We start from the raw sequence: 19,912 nt of genomic DNA, 5'->3' as shown, positions 1-19,912 counted from the left end.
TCAGTTTCTCACCTCCACGCTCTTTTCACTTCTTTCGCGAATTAACTCATTTTGTTCTCTTAATTGTTGCTGCTCTTCTTGAAGTGAACAAATCCGGTCTGTTGCAGCTGAAAGCTGATAAAGAAAGATTTTTATGTTCCTTAACGTTGAAATTAATCTTACCGTTCAGATTAAAAACTAACATTTGGCACCTTCACAATTGATGATGGACTTCCACGTATTTGGTATTTTATCATTTAATTTCTTTGTTTTGAATAGGGAATACATTCACATAGTTTAAAAAAAAATGAGAGCAAACCACTTAATGGGGTTAAGGATTTAATGTGGGCAAGGATTTATGGACACAAATTATTAGAGGCACTTGAGTGTCCAATATCACAGAAGCTTACTGAAAGACAGTGGGAGCATAAGGCAGAAATATGTAGTTATTAAAATGTTTGCAAAGGCTTTTGATGACTTGAGAACATACTTCGGGTATAATATCAATAGGGGACAAAAGGCAGGTTCTATGGCACGTTCTCACCTCTAATTAAAAAGAAAAAAATCACCTATGTTAGAAATGCTTAGGAAACATTGCAGCACATATACACGGAAAAACAGTAGCTGTTACTTAGCAAAGGGATTATGGGCTTTTTTTCCTGATCCTTCATTCTTTTCCAGCCAATAAATAAGGATTATTTTTATCACTAGAGGGAGACTTAAAGCATTCTGGGGAAGGAATCACAACAAAATCTGCTGAAGCCAGGCCCTAGAAAGCCATCTTCCTGTCCTCGAATGAGTTACCATAGGTGGGGGCAAAGTGTATACAAGCCTGTTGGGAGGAGGTTCTCTGCAGAGGCAGGTAGAGGCATTAACATACCCACCAACCTCTCCTTATGCAGCCTCTGAACACAGCCTGGAGAGAGAAGGGCAGGCTGGGGAAGGAGAAAGAAGACGTGAACTGGGGTGTGCTCTTGGCATCACTCACTGAGGGGGCGGGGGCTGAAGCACTGAACGCCTCTCTCCTCTTCCTCAACTGCATCTAAGTCCACGTGGACTCAGAACCCACGACTGGGGTTTCTAAACGTTACCACTGTGCTGAACTAAGAAATCTTAAGTCTCTAGAGGTGCTAGTTAACCATCTGCTAATTCCCACTCTGCTCTCTGAAGCCAGGGAGAGCACACCCTGAGGAGAGGGACTTTTCTATAAAGCATGTTTCCCATTACAGCTGTTGGCCTTTGAAGAAAAAATAACCTAGCTGTTTAGTTTCAAAAGCTAAAATTAGACCTTCCTTCAAAGTATGCCACCTCGCCTGGGAGAACGAAGAGTCAATCTGTTTGTTCTAAAATCAACTAATGTCTCCACATGCCAAGTGTTGTGTGAGGCACATTTATATAACACAAATCTCATTTTTACAACACTGTTAGGTATGAGTTATCATGCGATTTGGAGATGAGGACAGTGAGGCCCAAAGACCTGCCTCCCTAATAAACTAAGGCCCAAAAGCCCACCCACCCAAGGGCAATGTGGGTCCTCCAGTTCTAAGTGTGGTGAAGCTGCTCCTGAGAAGCCCATCTATGAACGCCGCCTTTGAATCTCCTTCTCCTCACACAAATCTGAGCTCCTCTCCTTAAAGCTTTCCAGCACTGGCCCCTTGGGAGAGAGCAGTCAGTGTAAACAGAGGGAGCCTTAAACCGGGCCCTCCGTACAAAGGCATGCTCTGTGTCTCTCGTCTGGCCATAACCTGCCTCCACACTGAGGTGGGGGTCACGCCCTGGCAACCTCTCACAGCCCTCTTCCTCCCCAGTGAGACCTGGTGGGGAGGCCCGAGCAGCCAGGGACCGCTACCTGTGGAAAGCCTCAGAAAGGCTGAGCAACCCCCCTCCTGCTAACAGGAGACAAGATGTGTCCACCAAGGAGACTGCCGGGCAGCGGGCAGCAAGCTTTCTTCCTCGGCCTCAGCCCTCCTTCTTCCTGTCTTTTCATTCTCTCTCTTCCTAGTGAGAAAGCAGAGAAAGACCACACTGTGGGGAGACTGGTTCCAGGCTCCTGAGAGGCCGAAACACAGAAGGGGTGGGCAAGGGTACTTTTACCTCATAACAGAGTCTGCACCTTCTGGGCAGCAGGGAGGCACACTATGTCAGAGGAAGGTGGGGAAAGAGGAAGAGAGAAGCGCATTCACCACAGGAGCTGGGCTTTCCGAAGGAGGCCCAGGGTTCACTGCGAGGTGATAAAACCTAAGTCACTTAGAACTGGCTCATGATCAGCTGCACTGGCTCATGGGAAGCCCCGGACAGGGCCACAGACATTCTGAGGATGCGAAATTCCGAGAACACCGGTCTCACATGCAGCTCAGTCCAAACTTAGCGATTCCCATTCCGACCAGTGAGCAGCTCTGGTCAGATGTACCAACCACACTGTTTCTCTTAACCTTGGGCCATTTTGTCCTAAGAATTTCAGTAAGTTACAAACCTCTTCTTGAAGTTTTGAATTCGTCTTTTCCAAGCCATCTATCTTGTTTTGAAGATCCCCAACTGTGCAGCTAGAGAAAATAACATATTAAGTAATGGTGAACTTTAGGAAGGCTGTTTCCCCAACCTCTGAACAATGAGAATAGATTCCTAGGTTTCCTGTATGAAATGGAGAGTTGAGGGGTCTCCGATTAATTCAGAGATGAGAATTCTGAAGACATACGTATGTGTACGTGTGTATACGTTTATTGAAAAGGTTTCAATGTCTTTCCCCCAAAATATGCTATCCATTTCTTTAGCTAACTGGAAAGAAAATCATTTTTTCTCCCTAACATGGTAGATGGGAACCAAAATGTACTGGCAGTCGTGTATCTAAATAATATCCACAACAAGATAATAGTACTTTGGGGTTGTAGGATCAAAGGGGGATCTTTTTTATACTTTGCCTCATTTTTTCAAATATTCTTTAAGTAATATGTACTATGTTCCCACTGAAAAATATGTAAAACGAATGTAAATCTGATAAATAATAATAACGGCCACAATAATGATATAGTACCTTCCTTTTTGGAAGGTCTCTTCTAAGCACTTTATTTATTTCAAATTATGTGCTTGTTTGTTTGTTTATTTATTTATTTATTTACTTAATTTTTGAGATAGAGAACATGCAGGCGAGGGGCAGAGAGAGAGAGGGGCACAGAGGATCCAAAGCGGGCTCTGTGCTGACAGTAGAGAGCCCAGAGCCCGATGTGGGTCTCGAACTCATGAACTATTAGATCATAACCCAAGCCAAAGGCAAACACTTAACCAACTGAGCCACCCAGGGGCCCCTAATTTTTTTCTAATGTTTATTTATCTTTGAGAGCAGGGGAGGGGCAGAGAAAGGGAGACAGAATTCAAAGCAGGCTCCAGGCTCCACGCTATCAACACAGAGCTGGATCTGGGGCTCAAACCATGAACCGTGACATCATGACCTGAGCCGAAGTTGGACACTTAACCGACTGAGCCACCCAGGTGCCCCTTCTAAGCACTTTAAGTGCCTCAACTCATGTGACCCTCTCCATAATTCTGTGAGTAAATCTTACCGTTACCTATTTCACAGACGAGGAAACCATAACTTTACACTGAAAAACTCACTCAGGTTTCATCCCCGTTTGGAGGGGTGCCAGGATCTGAATCTAGGCAGTCTGGCTCGAGAACCTGTACCTTTTGCCACTAACCTGGTGCCTTTTGCCAGTGGGGGTGCGGGGCAAATAAATAAACCTGGCAAGGTTAATGAACCAAAGTTCAGGCATTAGATACGACAAAAATTAAAACACAACAAAATGAAAAAAAAAGAACACAAAAGATATAGAGGGAATTACAAGTCTTTAAAGTATGTAATTTTCAGTTCTATTCCAACTGTAACATAGAAAACGTCCCTAAAATTTATGCTTTTCTTAGAAAATATAAATTACCAGGGGCGCCTGGGTGGCTCAGTTGGTTAAGCGTCCGACTTCGGCTCAGGTCATGATCTCCCAGCTCGTGGGTTTGAGCCCCGCGCCGGGCTCTGTGCTGACAGCTCGGAGCCTGGAGCCTGGAGCCTGTTTTGGATTCTGTGTCTCCCTCTCTCTCTGCCCCTCCCCTGCTTGTGCTCTATGTCTCTCTCAAAAATAAATAAACATTAAAAAAAATTTAAAAATAAAATATAAATGACCAAAAAAAGACACATCCTCAGGAGAAAAAAACACAGATAAACAACTCAGGAAAAAACTGAAAAGCTGACAAAGTCTTGCCTCAGTAAAGGCTTTGAGCTTCACATTTTCTGTTTTCTTTTTTAAAATTTTTTAAAAAAGTAATCTCTACACCCAGTGTGGTGCTCGAACTCACGACCCTGACATCAAGAGTCGCATCTACTGACTGAGCCAGCCAGGCGCCCCATGCTTCATGCTTTCAAGGAGCAAATAATGCTCATGAACCAGAAGCTCCTCCTGATTCATTCTGTGAAGATGCATAATCCTGACACCGTGCCAGAGGGGGGAAAAAAACTACAGAACAATTAGGTTAGTTCACATATCAAAAATGATGCAGTTACTAAAACTATGATTAAGTAGAGTTTATTCCTGTGACCTGGAAATGGTTCTGTATGAAGAAATCTATTAATAAAAAACCTCCCATCAACAGATTAAGGGATAAAAGTCATGATTTCCTGAATGATAATGAATGTCTGATGAAATCTGACATCTCTTCCTTACAAAACCGGTCAATAAATGAGGGATCTATCAAGGATCTCTCAAAGCAACAGCCAACATCACGCCTCAGGAGAACTTGGAGCACTGTCCCCAGGCACATTCTGTGAAATGTGCCAGCTCCTTTAGCTGTCTCGTCGGCATTTGGGGCCAGCGGGGCTGTCCCGTGGAGCACTGCTTATGTGCACTGCCCACCTGGAGGGGATTCAGAGATACAGAGAATAACCTGTCTCCCAAACACATTAGACTGTGAATCTCTGCCCATTCTCCACCAATACCGCCATCGGCTAGTGTTTCATGGAACACAGCGGGAGCTTTCCAATTAAAATGAAAAAATCACAGAAAAGATGCCTGCTGTTGCTACTGAATTGCTGTCGGGGTTTAGCCCTTTTCTCCTGTCCCGACACACCAGAGGGATGTGTGCAGATTCCCTGTAGGAACAGTGCTTCCCATGGCAGTCACTTCCAACCAGGTGGCTGAGGGGTGAGGGGTGAAGACTCAAGGCTTAATTTGTTTGCTTTCTACAATGTCTAACTGCATAAAACAAAGAACCAAAGAACTCCCAAAGCTCCTTATTGAGAAATCATACTCCTCTGGTCTGTACACACAAGCATGCTATGATACCCCTTTTTCACTTGGTGTGGAAAAAAGGTCAGTTATGGCAACTGAAAAATGTTCCACGGAACAATTATTGGGTACTGACAATTAACTGTGACACTGGAAAAGGGAGTGAGTCCTACCTTAAGTGCCGATTAAGTTCTTCCACGTAATTTTTTTGATCAAGGACATCAGTAATTCTTTCGTGCCTTTTGAAAACAGCATAAAAAAGACAGAAATTCCTTTAATACATGGTTAATACCTTGTAACCATCTCCCAACCTTCCAGGCACCTCGAAGAAGTACCAATGTCATCATGAAACTAAGGCACAGTCTGAGCTTAGTAATAATGTCTGCCTGGTCCTGGTCCCGGAGTGAACAGAGCAAAGCTGGCCAAGGGTGTGGTGGGGATGGCAGCCAGGTCCTTTGGAGATGCAGGAACGTGGGCAGGCTTCCTGTAGACACCCTCCTGCCTTGTCAGGCCAGGCATTTGGGAAGAGGAGAGAAAGCCATCTGGCATATGAGGTGGAAATACTGACAGCCAGATACAAATGGCCCTCCCTCAAGGTGGCAGATCAAACTTGTGATACTCAAGGGAAAGAGAAATGGCTCAAAAAAGGAGACCAGAGGCTTTTCAAAACATAAAGCTGACTAGCCTGGGTAAAAAAAAAAGATGTTAATTAAAAAAAATTTTTTTTTTAAATAAAAAATGTTTATTTATTTTTGAGAGAGACAGAGACAGAATGTGAGTGGGTTAGGGGCAGAGAGAGAGGGAGACACAGAATCTGAAGCAGGCTCCAGGCTCTGAGCTATCAGCACAGAGCCCGACGAAGGGCTCAAACTCACGAGCTGTGAGATTATAACCTGAGCTGAAGTCGGACGCTCAACTGACTGAGCCACCCAGGCGCCCCTTAAAAATTTTTTTAATGTTTTTATTCATTTTTGAGACAGAGAGACAGAGCATGAACGGGGGAGGGGCAGAGAGAGGGAGACACAGGACCCAAAGCACACTCCAGGCTCTGAGCTGTCAGCACAGAGCTCAATGTGGGGCTCGAACTCATGAACTGTGAGATTATGACCTGAGCCAAAGTCGGATGCTTAACCAACTGAGCCACCCAGGCGCTCCTCTTTAACATTTTAAAGTTAGGCATCCCCCTCCACCCCTGACCCCCAATCTCTTTACATATATATATATATATATATATATATATACATACACACACACACATATGTACATACAGGGGATCATTCTACACAGGTTCTTGCCACAGGTGCTGGATTTGTTTTTCAGCACATTTTTTTCTTTTACCTATTCTGCCCTTCACATAGCTTTTCAGGTAACCCACGTTAATAGTCTGTTGAGCCTATATGCATATGACCATAGTATCTGTCTGTATTATATACAGATAGATACAGTATGTAATTAAAACACAGAAAATACGTTAGGGATTTCTTGGGGTTGTTTACAAAAATGACATACAGTTGACCCTTGAACAATACATGGGTGGGGGACGCCAACCCCCTGCACCGCTGAAAATGTGCATGTAACTTTTGACTCCCCCAAAACTTAACTACTCATAGTGTACTGTTGAGGGAAGCCTTACCAATTACATAGTCCATTAACATGTATTTTGTATGTTATGTGTATTATATACTATAGCCTTACAATGAAATAAAATAAAATGTTATTAAGAAAATCATAAGGGGGGCGCCTGGGGGGCGCCTGGGTGGCGCAGTCGGTTAAGCGTCCGACTTCAGCCAGGTCACGATCTCGCGGTCCGTGAGTTCGAGCCCCGCGTCAGGCTCTGGGCTGATGGCTCGGAGCCTGGAGCCTGTTTCCGATTCTGTGTCTCCCTCTCTCTCTGCCCCTCCCCCGTTCATGCTCTGTCTCTCTCTGTCCCAAAAATAAATAAAAAAAAAACAAAAAACAAAAAACAAAAAAAAAGTTGAAAAAAAAAAAAAAAAAAAAAAGAAAATCATAAGGAAGAGAAAATACATTTACAGTACTGTACCATACTTAACCGAAAAATATCTGCGTTAAAAGTGGGCTTGTGCAGGTCAAGCCCGTGTTGTTCAGGGGATCAACCGTATATACCCTTCTCAGTATCATACTTTTCTCATTCGATAACACCTTGTGGAAATCCCTCTAAGTCTACTATAACCAGTAGGTCAAATTTGTTCCATAATATCTCATAGAATGGAATATTTTGAATGTTCTGTAATTCATTCAATTATCTCCTATTGGTAGATATCAGTTTATTTCTATTTCTTTACATTATGAGTATAATTTTTGGGGGCTCCTGGGTGGCTCAGTTGGTTAAGTGTCTGACTTTTGATTTCGGCTCAGGTCATGATCTCACACAGTTCCTGAGATCAAGCCCTGCTTCAGGTTCTGCGCTGACAACACAGCCTGCTTGGGATTCTCTGTCTCCCTCTCTCTCTGCCCGTCCCCACTTGTGCTCATGCGCACTCTCTCTCTCTCAAAGTAGATAAATAAACCTTAAAAGAAAAAAAAAAAGAATATTTCTGTTTAAGTTTCAAGTGGGTGAATCCTTATACTCAAGAAGCCTGAGGTATTTGTGGGGTTCCCACTGCCGGATAAGGTGTGCTGCTAGGGCTTGGGGCCTGTGAGAGTCCTTATCAAGAACACATTTGAGAGACAGATAACAGATACGGTAAACTATTCAAGCACAACCCAAAGGTTTACAGTGAGACTCCCTCCCATGCCTGCCTCCTGGCCTCTTCCCTTCACCCACCCAGAACAGCCACTGTTAGTAGGTGTCTACGCACCACTCTAGAAATGGTCCAAGCGTGTGGAAATACAACATATAAATGTGGATGCATATTCTTCAGCGTAACTCAAATGGTAGCATGTTATATACATTGTTTACTTTGTTTTCTACCCCACCCCGAATGACTCCTTTAAAAGGATGCTCTTGTTAATAATAAGCAGGAAGGAGAGCATAATAAGGAAGGAGAGCATAATAAGCATGGCATGGAGGGACATCCAAGACACACTAGGATCAAGGAATGAGTCCAAGGGCAACATATATATATATATATATATATATATATATATATATATATATATATATATACACACACACACACACACACATATAGGAGTACCTATAATGGTACCATCCCACTTATATTCAAACAAACCATAAGGCAAATTATACAACCAATAAATATACACCTGCAAGGCATTTAAAAAAAGGTGTGGAAGGAGACATGAGCAGCTTCCTCTGAGGGAGGAGCAGGCACGGGATTGAGCTGGAGATGAGGGGGCAATGTGAATGGGGACATTCCTTTCTACCCTACAGAGCTTAGCTCCTTGCACAATGAGCACATTCATGTATTACCTCTGTGACTAAAAAATACCTGCTGAAAATGAAAAGGTCGAACAAAGCAAAAACAAACGTAGCATTCTTTCCCAGAATTTCATTAAAATTGTGAAGAACAGCAGCAGGCATGCAGTTACTTACTCTTTGCCGCCATCAAGACCCTGCACATCCTTAAGGTAGAGGGAAAAATCGATCACTCCAACCTGATCGACACAAAACGTACAAGTATTAAATAGGAGAAACTTTTTCTGTTTTCCGTAAACCATACATCTTTAAAATTCAGGGCATTTACCTTCCCGTCTCTTTCCTACACACATTTAGTTGGGCTGACCACCTCTACAAAAATAGTAATCAACTGAACAAACAAACCAAGAGAGAGAGAACCCCGCCAACTTCTAGAAAAAAAACTTATCACAAATCAGGATTTAAGGGAAGATTCTGAAGTTTTACCCTCTCGTCAAGACTAGTTTTGTGTATTTATTCACTAAGCAGGTTGTTGACAAAGATCAGTGAAGTTCTTTGGGTATAGAGCAATTTAAAAAAAAGGCGGGGGAGGGCGCCTGGGTGGCTCAGTTGGTTGAGCATCCAACTTCAGCTCAGGACATGATCTCACAGTTCATGAGTTCGAGCCCCCCATCAGGCTCTGTGCTGTCAGAGCAGAGTCTGCTTTGGATCCTTTGTCCCTTCCGGCCCCCTCTCTCTGTTCCTCCTCTGCTCATGCTCTCTCTCTTTTTTTTTTTTTAATTTTTTTTTTAATGTTTACTTATTTTTGAGAGAGAGAGAGAGAGAGAGGGAGACAGCGTGGGGAAGTGGCAAGAGAGAGGGAGACACAGAATCTGAAGCAGGCTCCAGGCTGTCAGCACAGATCCCGACGTGGGGCTTGAACTCACAAACTGTGAGATCATGACCTGAGCCGAAGTCGGACACTCAGCTGACTGAGCCACCCAGGTGCCTCCTGCTCATGCTCTCTTTCAAAAAAAAAAAAAAAAGAATACACATAAAGAAAAAAAAAGAAAAAAGAGGTCTGGGTGGCTAGACTAAGGTGGTAGGTAACCTTAACTGACATTCTGACCCCCTCCTTCCCTAAATTGTGGTGAAATGGTCCCATCTCATTTTCCAGGGGAAATTCTCTGCTGTTGTGAACGAGGGAGAACCAGAGCCCCTCACATCTGAATGTCAAGGGCTTTGTCCAAAAATAAAGCCCTTGAGAGAGAATGAGAGCCTGGTCTGCCACTGTCTGCTACAGCATGAGTAAGTGAAGCCACTTCTTCTTCTTCTTTTTTTTTTTTTAAATGTTTTTTAACTTTATTTTTGAGAGAGAGACAGTGCAAGTGGGGGAGGGCACAGAGAGAGGGAGATGAAAACTGGGAAAATGGGGTCCATCAGTAAAGAAATATTGATCAGTCGTGTAATAGCCATGTCATGGAGCCCCATGCACCCATCACAAAGAATGCAGTGGGTGGATGTATGACATAATGACATGAAGAAAGCTCCAGGAGAAAATGAGAAGTCCCAGAGTGATATATACAGCATTAACCCTTTACAGTAATACCACTTTGTTAAAGCCACAGCCATGTGTGAGAGTTTCTGCAACTTCTCTGTCACACCTCACCAACCTACATTCCTGACCCTTGAACCTGGGCAGCCTCAGTGTCTGTCTTGAGTAAAAAGCAGCAGAAATGATTCCGTGACTTCTGCAGCTACATTAATGGAGGCAACATAAGCTTCTTCCTAGCTCTTCCTAGAGGGGCATATAACATTGAAGTTCTGAGCTTCCCCAAAAGAAGTCTGGCTACCCTGAAGCTACCATGCTGGACACCAAATGGAGAGACCACGAGTACAGGGGTGCCTGAGAAGCCTCTGCGGTTCCTGTCCCAGCTCCCTGAACCTTCTCAGTCCGAAGACAGATAAGCGAGAGAAGAGGCCTTCAGTGATTGCTGCCCCAGCCACCACCAACCTGACTGCACAGAGCTCTTAATCCAGAAGCGTCTGCCTCTCTCTGTCCAGCCAACCGTTGAGATACAGTGATTGCTATTGGTTACCTGGCTGTTGATTCGTCATCCAGAAATGGGAGCAAGAAAGGATTTAATATGAAACAAACCCACGTATACATAAATGCATAGAAAAAGTAGAACTGTTTCTAGAGAGATTTTCCCCCTCAATATTTACCACTATCTATGGGGACGAAAGGGATCAAGGGAGGGGAGGGGGTGAGTTTGAATTTCATTCTTCACTTGATATGCTTCTGTATGAACTTTTTTTCAGCAAGCATGCATTTTTTTTGTAATAAAATTAAATAATAATAAATCGGGGGGGTCTGGCTAGCTCAGTCAGTAGAGCATGTGACTCTTGGTCTTGGGGCTGTGAGTTCGAGCCTACATTGGGTGTAGAGATTACTCAAAAATAAAATCTTAAAAAAAAATAAAATAAAATTTAATTTAAAAAGTACACTTTGGGGCACCAGAGATTCTGTGTCTCCCTCTCTCTGCCCCTTCCCCGCTCATGCTCTGTCTCTCTCTGTCTCTCAAAAATGAATAAATGTTAAAAATTTAAAAAAAAAGTACATTTTCAACTGCAAAAAACCCTCAACAATAGAAAGGAGAGAGGATTAATACTCAAAGTAGACATTAATGGATCAGAAAGCAAATAAAACCCTCCTCCCAAAGCAGAAATAATCAAGAGCAAAAGATCAAATGTAAAAGCTGGTTCTTCAAGTTCAATATAGCAGACAAACCTCCACCAAATATGATCAAGATTTAGCAAGTGCACAACACTGCCAATGAGAAAAGTGAGATTTTAATAAGCTTAAGAGAATACTCTCTTATAACCAATAGACCTGAATGAAATATATGACTTTTGGAAAAATATAAATTACTAAAAAATTGTCCTAAGGGGCACCTGGGTGACTCTTGATTTTGGCTCAGGTCATGGTCTCATGATTGTGAGATCAAGCCTCGTGTCTGGCTCTCACTCAGCGTGGAGCCTGCTTAGTATTCTCAATCTCTCTCTCTCTCTCTCTCTCTCAAAAAAAGAAATGAATAAAAATAAAAATAAAAAATGTCCTAAGACACAGGAAACCAATACATTGACCAAAAGCTAAATGAAAAAGTGGTCAAACAACTAAGGACCAAAAAACCCATAAAGATGAAGAGATCATCCCAGTAAGTTCTTACAAACCTTCAGAGGAAAAAATCATTCCTGGTCTAATAAACAGTTGCAGGAATACAGAAAAGAACATTATCCAGCTTATTTTATGAGGTTACATTCCGACACCACAAAGTGGCAAAGACAGTACAGTAAAGGAAAACTGAGAACAGTGTCACAAATGCAGGGAAACACAAAATTTCCAAATAAATCACAAACATGTTGAATCTAGGAGGACACTAGAAGAGTAACACATGATGACCACTCCTGTAAACCCTGTTTACTTGAGGAATGCAGGGATAATATCACAAAAGGAAACCTATGAATGAATTCAGTTATATTTATGGGTTAAAAGCTAAGACATTTTAAAAGATGCCAAAAAAAGGTATGTGATGGCACTGCATGCTCATTTATAATAAAAATGCAAAATAAATTAGATTGGCACAGTACTTTCTGAACATGAGAAAAAGGATCCCTCAGACATCAGTAGCAAACATTCATGGTGACATATGAGAGGCACTGTGCTAAAGAACCAGGGAAATGCATGGAAGTGTGGGATCATATATCATACACCTGAAACTAATGTAACACTGTACGTTAACAATACTGGAATTTAAAATAAAATTCCAGGGGCGCCTGAGTGGCTCAGTGGGTTGAGTGTCTGACTTCAGCTCAGGTCATGATCTCACGGCTTGTGAGTTGGAGCCCTGTGTCAGGCCCTGGGCTGACAACTCAGAGCCTGGAGTCTGCTTCAGATTCTGTGTCTCCCTCTGTCTGCCCCTCCGCTGCTTGCACTCTGTCTCTCGCATTGTCTCAAAAATAAATAAACATTAAAAACAATTTTTTTAAAATAAAATTCCACTGTGAGCACAGATCTACATATGGAAATGCTATTTAAGATTTTTAAAAAATATTTTGAGATAGAGCAAGAGCGCACAGTCAGGGGAGGGGCAGAGGGAGAGAGAGAATCCTAAGCAGGCTCCACTTGGCGAGGAGCCCGACTCTGGGCTCAATCTCATGACCTTGAGATCATGACCTGAGCTGAAATCAAGAATCAGAGGTTTCACTGACTGAGCCATCCAGGAGCTCCAATGTTATTTAAAACTAAAAATGAATGAAGCAGGCTACTACTGTCATTTCAGAGGACTCTTTAAAGGTTCCCTCAGATTGTCTCTTAAATAACGGTAACCATAACAGTACAGAATTAAAAATAAAAAAAGAGGTGCCTGGGTGGCTCAGTTGGTTGGGTATCCAACTTCAGCTCAGGTCATGATCTTGCAGCTCGTGGGTTCGTGCCCTGCGTCGGGTTCTGTGTTGACAGCTCAGACCCTGGAGCCTGCTTTGGATTCTGTGTCTCCCTCTCTTTCTGCCCCTCCCCTGCTCACACTCTGTCTCTCAAAAATGAATAAACGTTAAAAAAGTAAAAAATAAATAAAATAAAAATAGAAAAAGACCAAAACAGGATGCTTTATCATATCTATTATTTGATAAGAGCCACAATTGAGTTTTTATTTTGGAATCTAACAAAGTGATGTTCAAGTTCACATGGCAGAATGGACAGCCTGAACTATATCTGAAAAGGAAATAAACAAAGTAGGCAGGAGGTGAGCGACTAGAATGTAAAACATACTATGTGGCTCTAGTAAATTAAACACTGTGTTACTGGCATAGGAATAGAGAGATCCAGAGACTAGACTTCTGAGTCCAGAAATAAACTTCAGTAGATTTTGGATATTTCACTCATGATAAAGGTGAAATTCCAAATTAGCAGAAAAATATATTTACTACATGACATTGAGAAAACTGGTTTACTATTTGTAAAAGAAACCTAGACTCCCACTTCACACTATGTCAAAACAAATGACAGACGTTATTTAAATGTAAAAAAAAAACCAAACCAGTTTTTAAAAAATTACATTAATTTTTAGATGGGGACAATACCTTAGAAAGTATAAAGAAAAAGTCCATTAAATTTGATGGCACCAGCAGGGGTGCCTGGCTGGTTCAAGTTGTTAAAGCATGCAACTCTTGATCTCAGGGTCATGAATTTGAGCCCCATGTTGGGTGTAGAGATTACTTAAAAATAAAATCTTAAAAAAAAACCAAATAAATTTGAATGCCAAAAAAAAATTATTTTTTTCCTTGCAGAGAACACCAGCTGTAAGAAACCAGCAAAAAATTTATAACAAAAATTCTGACAATTAATATCATTAATCTATAATAAAGGAGTGGGAAAAAATGGAAGACACACAAAAATGGGAAAAGGAATAGGGATGGGGAGTCACAAAAGCTGAACCACCAATGGCATATAAAGCATGCAAAAAATACTTGACCTCCCGAGTCCTCAAAAATATAAATTCGATGGGGTGCATGGCTGGCTCAGTTGGTAGAACATGTGACTCTTGATCTCAGGGTCGTGAGTTCAAGTCCCATGTTGGCCATGAAGCTTACATTTATTTATTTATTGTCTACATATATTTTTTTATGTATATTTAATATATTTTTAAGTCTATTTATTTATTGAGAGACAGAGAGACTGCAAGTGGGGTAGGGACAGAGAGAGAATGGGAGAATCTCAAGCAGGCTCCTTGCTGTCAGTGCAGAGCCTGACGTGGGGGGTTGAACTCACAAAACTGTGAGATCGTAACATGAGCTGAAATCAAGAGTCAGCTGCTTAACTGACTGAGCCACCCCAGTGCCCCTGAGGCTACTTTTAAAAATAAAAACATGTTGGGGCGCCTGGGTGGCTCAGGTCATGATTTCACAGTTCGCAAGTTTCGAGCCCTGTGTCGGGCTCTGTGTTGAAGCTCAGAGCCTGGAGCCTGCTCCAGATTCTGTGTCTCCCTCTCTCTCTCCCCATCCCCTGGCTCATGCTCTGTCTCTCTCTCCCTCTCAAAAATAAATAAACATTACAAAATTTTTTTTAAATAAAAAAATAAAAATAAAAAACATGTTTATAAAAAAATACAAATTTGAGATGAGCTGTTTTTGTCTATCAGACTGAAAAAAGACCAAGAAAGCCCACCATGACATCATAATACTCATGTAGAATGTTTACTGTGACACAGTAGTCCCAAAATTTATCCTAAGGAAATCAATGGACAATAGTACAAAGAGGTATGAGGATGTTTACAATACTGTTGTTGTAATATGGAATCAACCTAAGTTAATAAGGTACTGGTTAAATGAATTATGGCACATTCATAAAATGGAATACAGGCATACCTCATTTTATGCTTTATTTGTACTTTGCTTAATTGTACTTTGCTTTATTTTGCTTTGTTGTACTTCGTGGACATTCCTTTTTTACAAATTGAAGGTATGTGGTAACCATGTGTTGGGCAAGTCTATCAGCATCATTTTCCCAACAGCATTTGCTCACCTTGTGTCTGTGGTTCACATTTTGGTAATCATGTATTTCAAACTTTTCCTACATTTGTTATGATGATCTGTGATCAGTGACTATGGCTTGTTGAAAGCTCAGATGATGGTTAGCATTTTTCAGCAATGAAATATTTTAATTGTTAAAAAAATATTTATTTACTTTTGAGAGAGAAAGAGAGAGAGACAGAGCATGAGCAGGGAAGAAGCGGAGAGAGAAGGAGACACAGAATCCGAAGTAGGCTCCAGGCTCTCAGCTGTCAGCACAGAGCCTGACATGGGGCTTGAACCATGAGCCGTGAGATTGTGAGTTGAGCCAAAGTCGGATACTTAACTGACTAGGCACTCAGCAATGAAATATTTTAAAGTACGAACATTAATTTTTATTTAACTTATTTTTGTTATTTATTTACACAGTTTTTTAGGTATGATGTTATCACATCACACACCTGATAGGTTACAGTATAGTGTAAACATAACTTGTATATGTACTGAGAAACCAAAAAACAAAACCAAAACCAAAAAACCCTCCATGACTCGCTTTATTGAGATACTCGCTTTATCGCAGAGGTCTGGAACTGAATTCATAGTATCTCTGAGGTGTGCTTGTACTGTGCAGCCATTTAAATAGTTTCTATCTCGGGGCGCCTGGGTGACTCAGTCAATTAAGTGTCCAACTCTGGATTTCGGCTCAGGTCACAATCTCATGGTTCATGGGTTCCAGCCTGGTGTTGGGCTCTGCTCTGTGTCAGTGCGGAGCCTGCTTGGAATTGTCTCTCCCTCCCTCTCTACCCCTACCCCACCCATGCTCTCTCTCACTCTCTCAAAATAAATAAACTTAAGAAAAAAAAAAAAAGATTTATATCTCAGGGCACCCGGGTGGCTCAGGGTTAAGCATCGGACTCTTGATTTTGGCTCAGGTCATGATCTCACTGTTTGTGAGTTTGAGCCTCATGTGGGGATTTGCACTGTCAATGCAGAGCCTGCTTGGGATTCTGTCTTTCCTTCTCTCTCTGCCCCCTTCCTGCCCACCCTCCTGTGCATGTACGCACTGTCAAAATGAATAAAATAAGCTAAAAGTAAATAAATAAATGGTTTATATCTCTACTGACATTGAGAACTATGTGGGACAATAGTGTGAAATAAACAAAATTACAAAATGGTGTGTCTGGAATAATCATATTTTGGTTGAACAAAAGTCCAAATACCTTTAATAAAAGATATAAACATACACCCCCTATTCTTGTGCTGGAAGGACAGATATCAAAATGTAACACTGTATTATTACTCTCTGAATATGGGATTATGTGTGAGGTTTTGTTTCTTTTCAAATACTTGTCTGTATTTTTTGAAAAATTTTCAACATGCAAAAACAATAAAACTATTGGGGAAGAAAGGGGGGAGAGGTTATAAGAAAAAAACAAAACAAAAACAAGCTGACCTGGGCATGGAGGGATTAGAGGAAGCTTTAGATTCTTCAGATCCAAACTTGTGGCAGGAAGAAGGCTGGGCATTGGCCCAACCACAGCTACAGATGCCCTGAACAGGGGTGGAGGTCGGGATGGGTCGGGGTGTCTCTCCCCGTCACACATCTATTGTCACTGCCACCAGGAGTGTAGAGCTCAACCCTGGTCACCTGCTCCCATAAGGAAGAAAGCCTCCCAAGAGGGCTGTCTCACCCGTCAGGGCACTCTGATCTGTGCTGCCTGCTTTCATTTGGACCCCATTGTATCATCTCACTTCCCTAATCTCTCCTGACTCTACCTTCCTAGTCCCCATCCAACCTTTGGGACTTTGCTCACTGTTTTTGCTGTCTCCACTGTTGGCCCCTTCTAAACTTATGACCTGGATGGCTGCTAGATTGCTCTTTCTCAAACCTGGGCCCAATCATTTCAGTACACTGCTTAAAAACCTCCAATGGCTTCCTTTTTTTTTTTTTTTTTTTTTTTTTAAGTTTATTTATTTATTTTGAGAAAGAGAGACAGAGACAGAGAATCCCAAGTAGGCTCCACACTGTCAGTGCAGAGCCTGACATGGGACTCGAACCCACGAACTGTGGAGATCGTGACTTGAGCCGAAATCAAGAGTCAAAATGCTTCACTGAGCTACCCAGGCAGCCCTCTGATGGCTTCCCAAGGTTCCAGACACAAAAGACAAACCCTTTCGCAGGACACTGATGGCCTGGAAACTGAGCCCAGCCTCTACCTTCATTTCATGTGCCTCCGTGCCTTGGCCCAGACTTCCCCTTCCCCAGGGGGCTTCCCCCTCTGCCCCAGCCTTCCAGTAGACACCCTCTGCCATTTGCCCCTTTCTTCGGCTCAGCCCATGTCCTCAGATCTTATGGAAAATCCCTGGCCCAAAGAAGGCATTCCACCTAGAGCCAAGATTCCTATTTTACCTGAGAATCCAAGTCTTCTCCTTTTAAGCAGAGATTGGCATCGAGAACATTGAGTCCCACCAGCAGACCCACAATCACCATCCCTTCCTCTTCCATCATCAATGCCTCAGGCTCATAGAACTCACTGAAAGAGATTGACACAGCAGGGGGCTTCTTAGGAAGGGATGTTCATCACCCCATCTCCCTGACCTGCCCCCCTTTTTATCTCCCAGCTGACAGCTGGGCTGCCAGCTTCACCAGAAGCCAGAAACTCCCTGGTGTCCATTTCCTCCTGCCCCCACCTGCTTCAAGTGCTGCTATTTCTTCTCTGGCCTCTCTTCTCTTCCTGTGGTTGAGAACGGGCTCCTCCCACCTCTAGTCTAAGGCTGACTCCTCCATCTGGACCCTGGACCCTGGTCCTTCTCACCTCCTCTTGGCTCCTCTGTTCCTGACCATCACTCTGCCCTTCCTTTCTCTGCTGGCTCCTTTTTCTGCACTGTGAGGAACTATTTCTACACTCATGTTAGCCAGAAGCAGGTTTCCACAGCCCCCCACATCCAAGAATAAAACCCTTCCCTCTTCCCTGTGTCCCACGGAGCAACACTGGATGCTTTTACTTTCTTACCTCCCGAGTCACCTCAGCCATTCATAGTGGGGCCCCATCCCCTGTCTACTACTGCTCCTGGTCACCAGTGATGTGCTAGTTTACCAGCTGTGTGTGTGTGTGAGTGCATGAGAACTTATCATCTTAAGAATTAGTTCGTTAGGTGGGGCGCCTGGGTGGCGTAGTCGGTTAAGCGTCCGACTTCAGCCAGGTCACGATCTCGCGCTCTGTGAGTTCGAGCCCCGCATCAGGCTCTGGGCTGATGGCTCGGAGCCTGGAGCCTGTTTCCAATTCTGTGTGTCTCCCTCTCTCTCTGCCCCTTCCCCGTTCATGCTCTGTCTCTCTCTGTCCCAAAAATAAATAAAAAACGTTGAAAAAAAAAAAAAAAAAAAAAAAGAATTAGTTCGTTAGGTCATAGGGATGAAAGGTCCAGCATAGGGAATACAGTCAATGGTGCTGTGGTAACTCTGCACGGCGACAGAGGGTAACTACACTTGTGGTGAGTACGGCATCATGGTGTAGACTTGTGGAATCACGATGTTGCACACCTGAAACTATGTAATGTGTGTCAACTATAAGTCAATTAAAAAAAAAAAAGAATTAGTTCATTAGAACAAAATCTGTACCTCGAAGTTACTCAGTGTGACTTTACTCAAAGTGCAAAGTATGTGAAGTATTTGAAATCGCATTTATCATGTTAAAGATATAATCAATAATAAGCCATGACTTAAAACGTGGAAAATTTTGAGTGGCAGGCCATACTATAAAAGCTATTTTCAACTCAATTAGACAAAAAGATTAACTCTAGAGAGATTCTTCCCTTATAAATGCTCATGTTCTAGAGAAAGTTCCTTTTATGAAGATATTTTTGCTTACATACGTTTATATGTACATATTTTATAAATTTATATTTATATATTTATAAATATCAAAAATGAACCAGTCTTGGGCACCTGGTGACTCAGTCGGTTACGCATCTGACTCTTGATTTCAGCTCAGGTCATGATCTCATGGTTTGTGAGATCAAGCCCCATGTTGGGCTCTGTGCTGACAGTGCGGAGCCTCCTTGGGACTCTCTCCCTCTCTCTCTCTGCCCCTCCCCTGCTCTCTCTATCTCAAAATAAATAAACATTAAAAAAAAAAAATGAACCAGTCATAAATTTCAGAGACAGCCAGTTAGTCATTACTGATGCTAAGAGATATAAAATTTTACAAACTGGATATGGAATCCTAAGATAGGTAATATCTTGAAAAAAGCAGGATTTTATACTTTAAAGTTGTTCACTGCATCTGGTTTTAAAGTCATTTTTTCCCTGTTATCAACAAGTCAAATAAATAACATTTTGTTGAAGCTTAACCGAGTAGGCTGTCAGTTACCTAATTACAGGGATTTTGAAGAATGAGTTTCGAAATGACTTTTCAAAATGAAAAGTAAGTATGACTCTTCATTCAAAAGGACTTTCAGATATCCGTGCTTACAAACTGAAATACTCTTAAAACTAAGCCACAGGAAATTTATGATGAATAATAATTCAAATAAAAGCTGTGTATGTTGTATACTCGTTTCAATTTAAAACAATCTGCAGAACTATGTTCCAATTATTTACAGAGCGAAAGACAAGCAAAGATAGGAGGTAAAAAAATACCTTAAGAGATGTTTATTGTCTATAAGCACTTTCAGATAATCTGCCAGTTTCTTTTGCATGAGTGCAAGATAAAGCCATGCTCTGCCTCTTCCCACAGCTGTCCTAGAATTCAGAGAATCAAACTGTTAAGGTGTTAAC

At 42.2% G+C, this 19,912-nt stretch overlaps 1 protein-coding gene across 3 annotated transcripts in view; it reads right to left on the bottom strand.

Annotated features, from left to right (window-relative positions):
* The window catches only part of RUFY1 (RUN and FYVE domain containing 1), a 59,679-nt gene that overhangs the window by 24,743 nt on the left and 15,024 nt on the right, over nt 1–19,912 (bottom strand). For 2 of the 3 annotated variants that reach the window (XR_009264569.1, XM_058739398.1), the window contains exons 4-9: nt 19,775–19,876; nt 17,546–17,669; nt 8,764–8,825; nt 5,420–5,485; nt 2,453–2,522; nt 13–114 (exon numbers count right to left, since the gene is read on the bottom strand). Coding sequence is in view for 2 of the 3 variants with exons in the window: in XM_058739398.1 (XP_058595381.1) it covers nt 13–114; nt 2,453–2,522; nt 5,420–5,485; nt 8,764–8,825; nt 17,546–17,669; nt 19,775–19,876 (526 nt within the window). In the remaining variant the exon portion in view is untranslated. The remainder of the gene's footprint in view (nt 1–12; nt 115–2,452; nt 2,523–5,419; nt 5,486–8,763; nt 8,826–17,545; nt 17,670–19,774; nt 19,877–19,912) is intronic. The other variant, XM_058739406.1, reaches the window with a different exon arrangement.

The sequence above is a fragment of the Neofelis nebulosa genome, chromosome 1 (assembly GCF_028018385.1).
Source record: "Neofelis nebulosa isolate mNeoNeb1 chromosome 1, mNeoNeb1.pri, whole genome shotgun sequence".
Lineage (NCBI taxonomy): Eukaryota > Metazoa > Chordata > Mammalia > Carnivora > Felidae > Neofelis > Neofelis nebulosa.
This window is presented reverse-complemented; position numbering and strand designations above follow the sequence as displayed.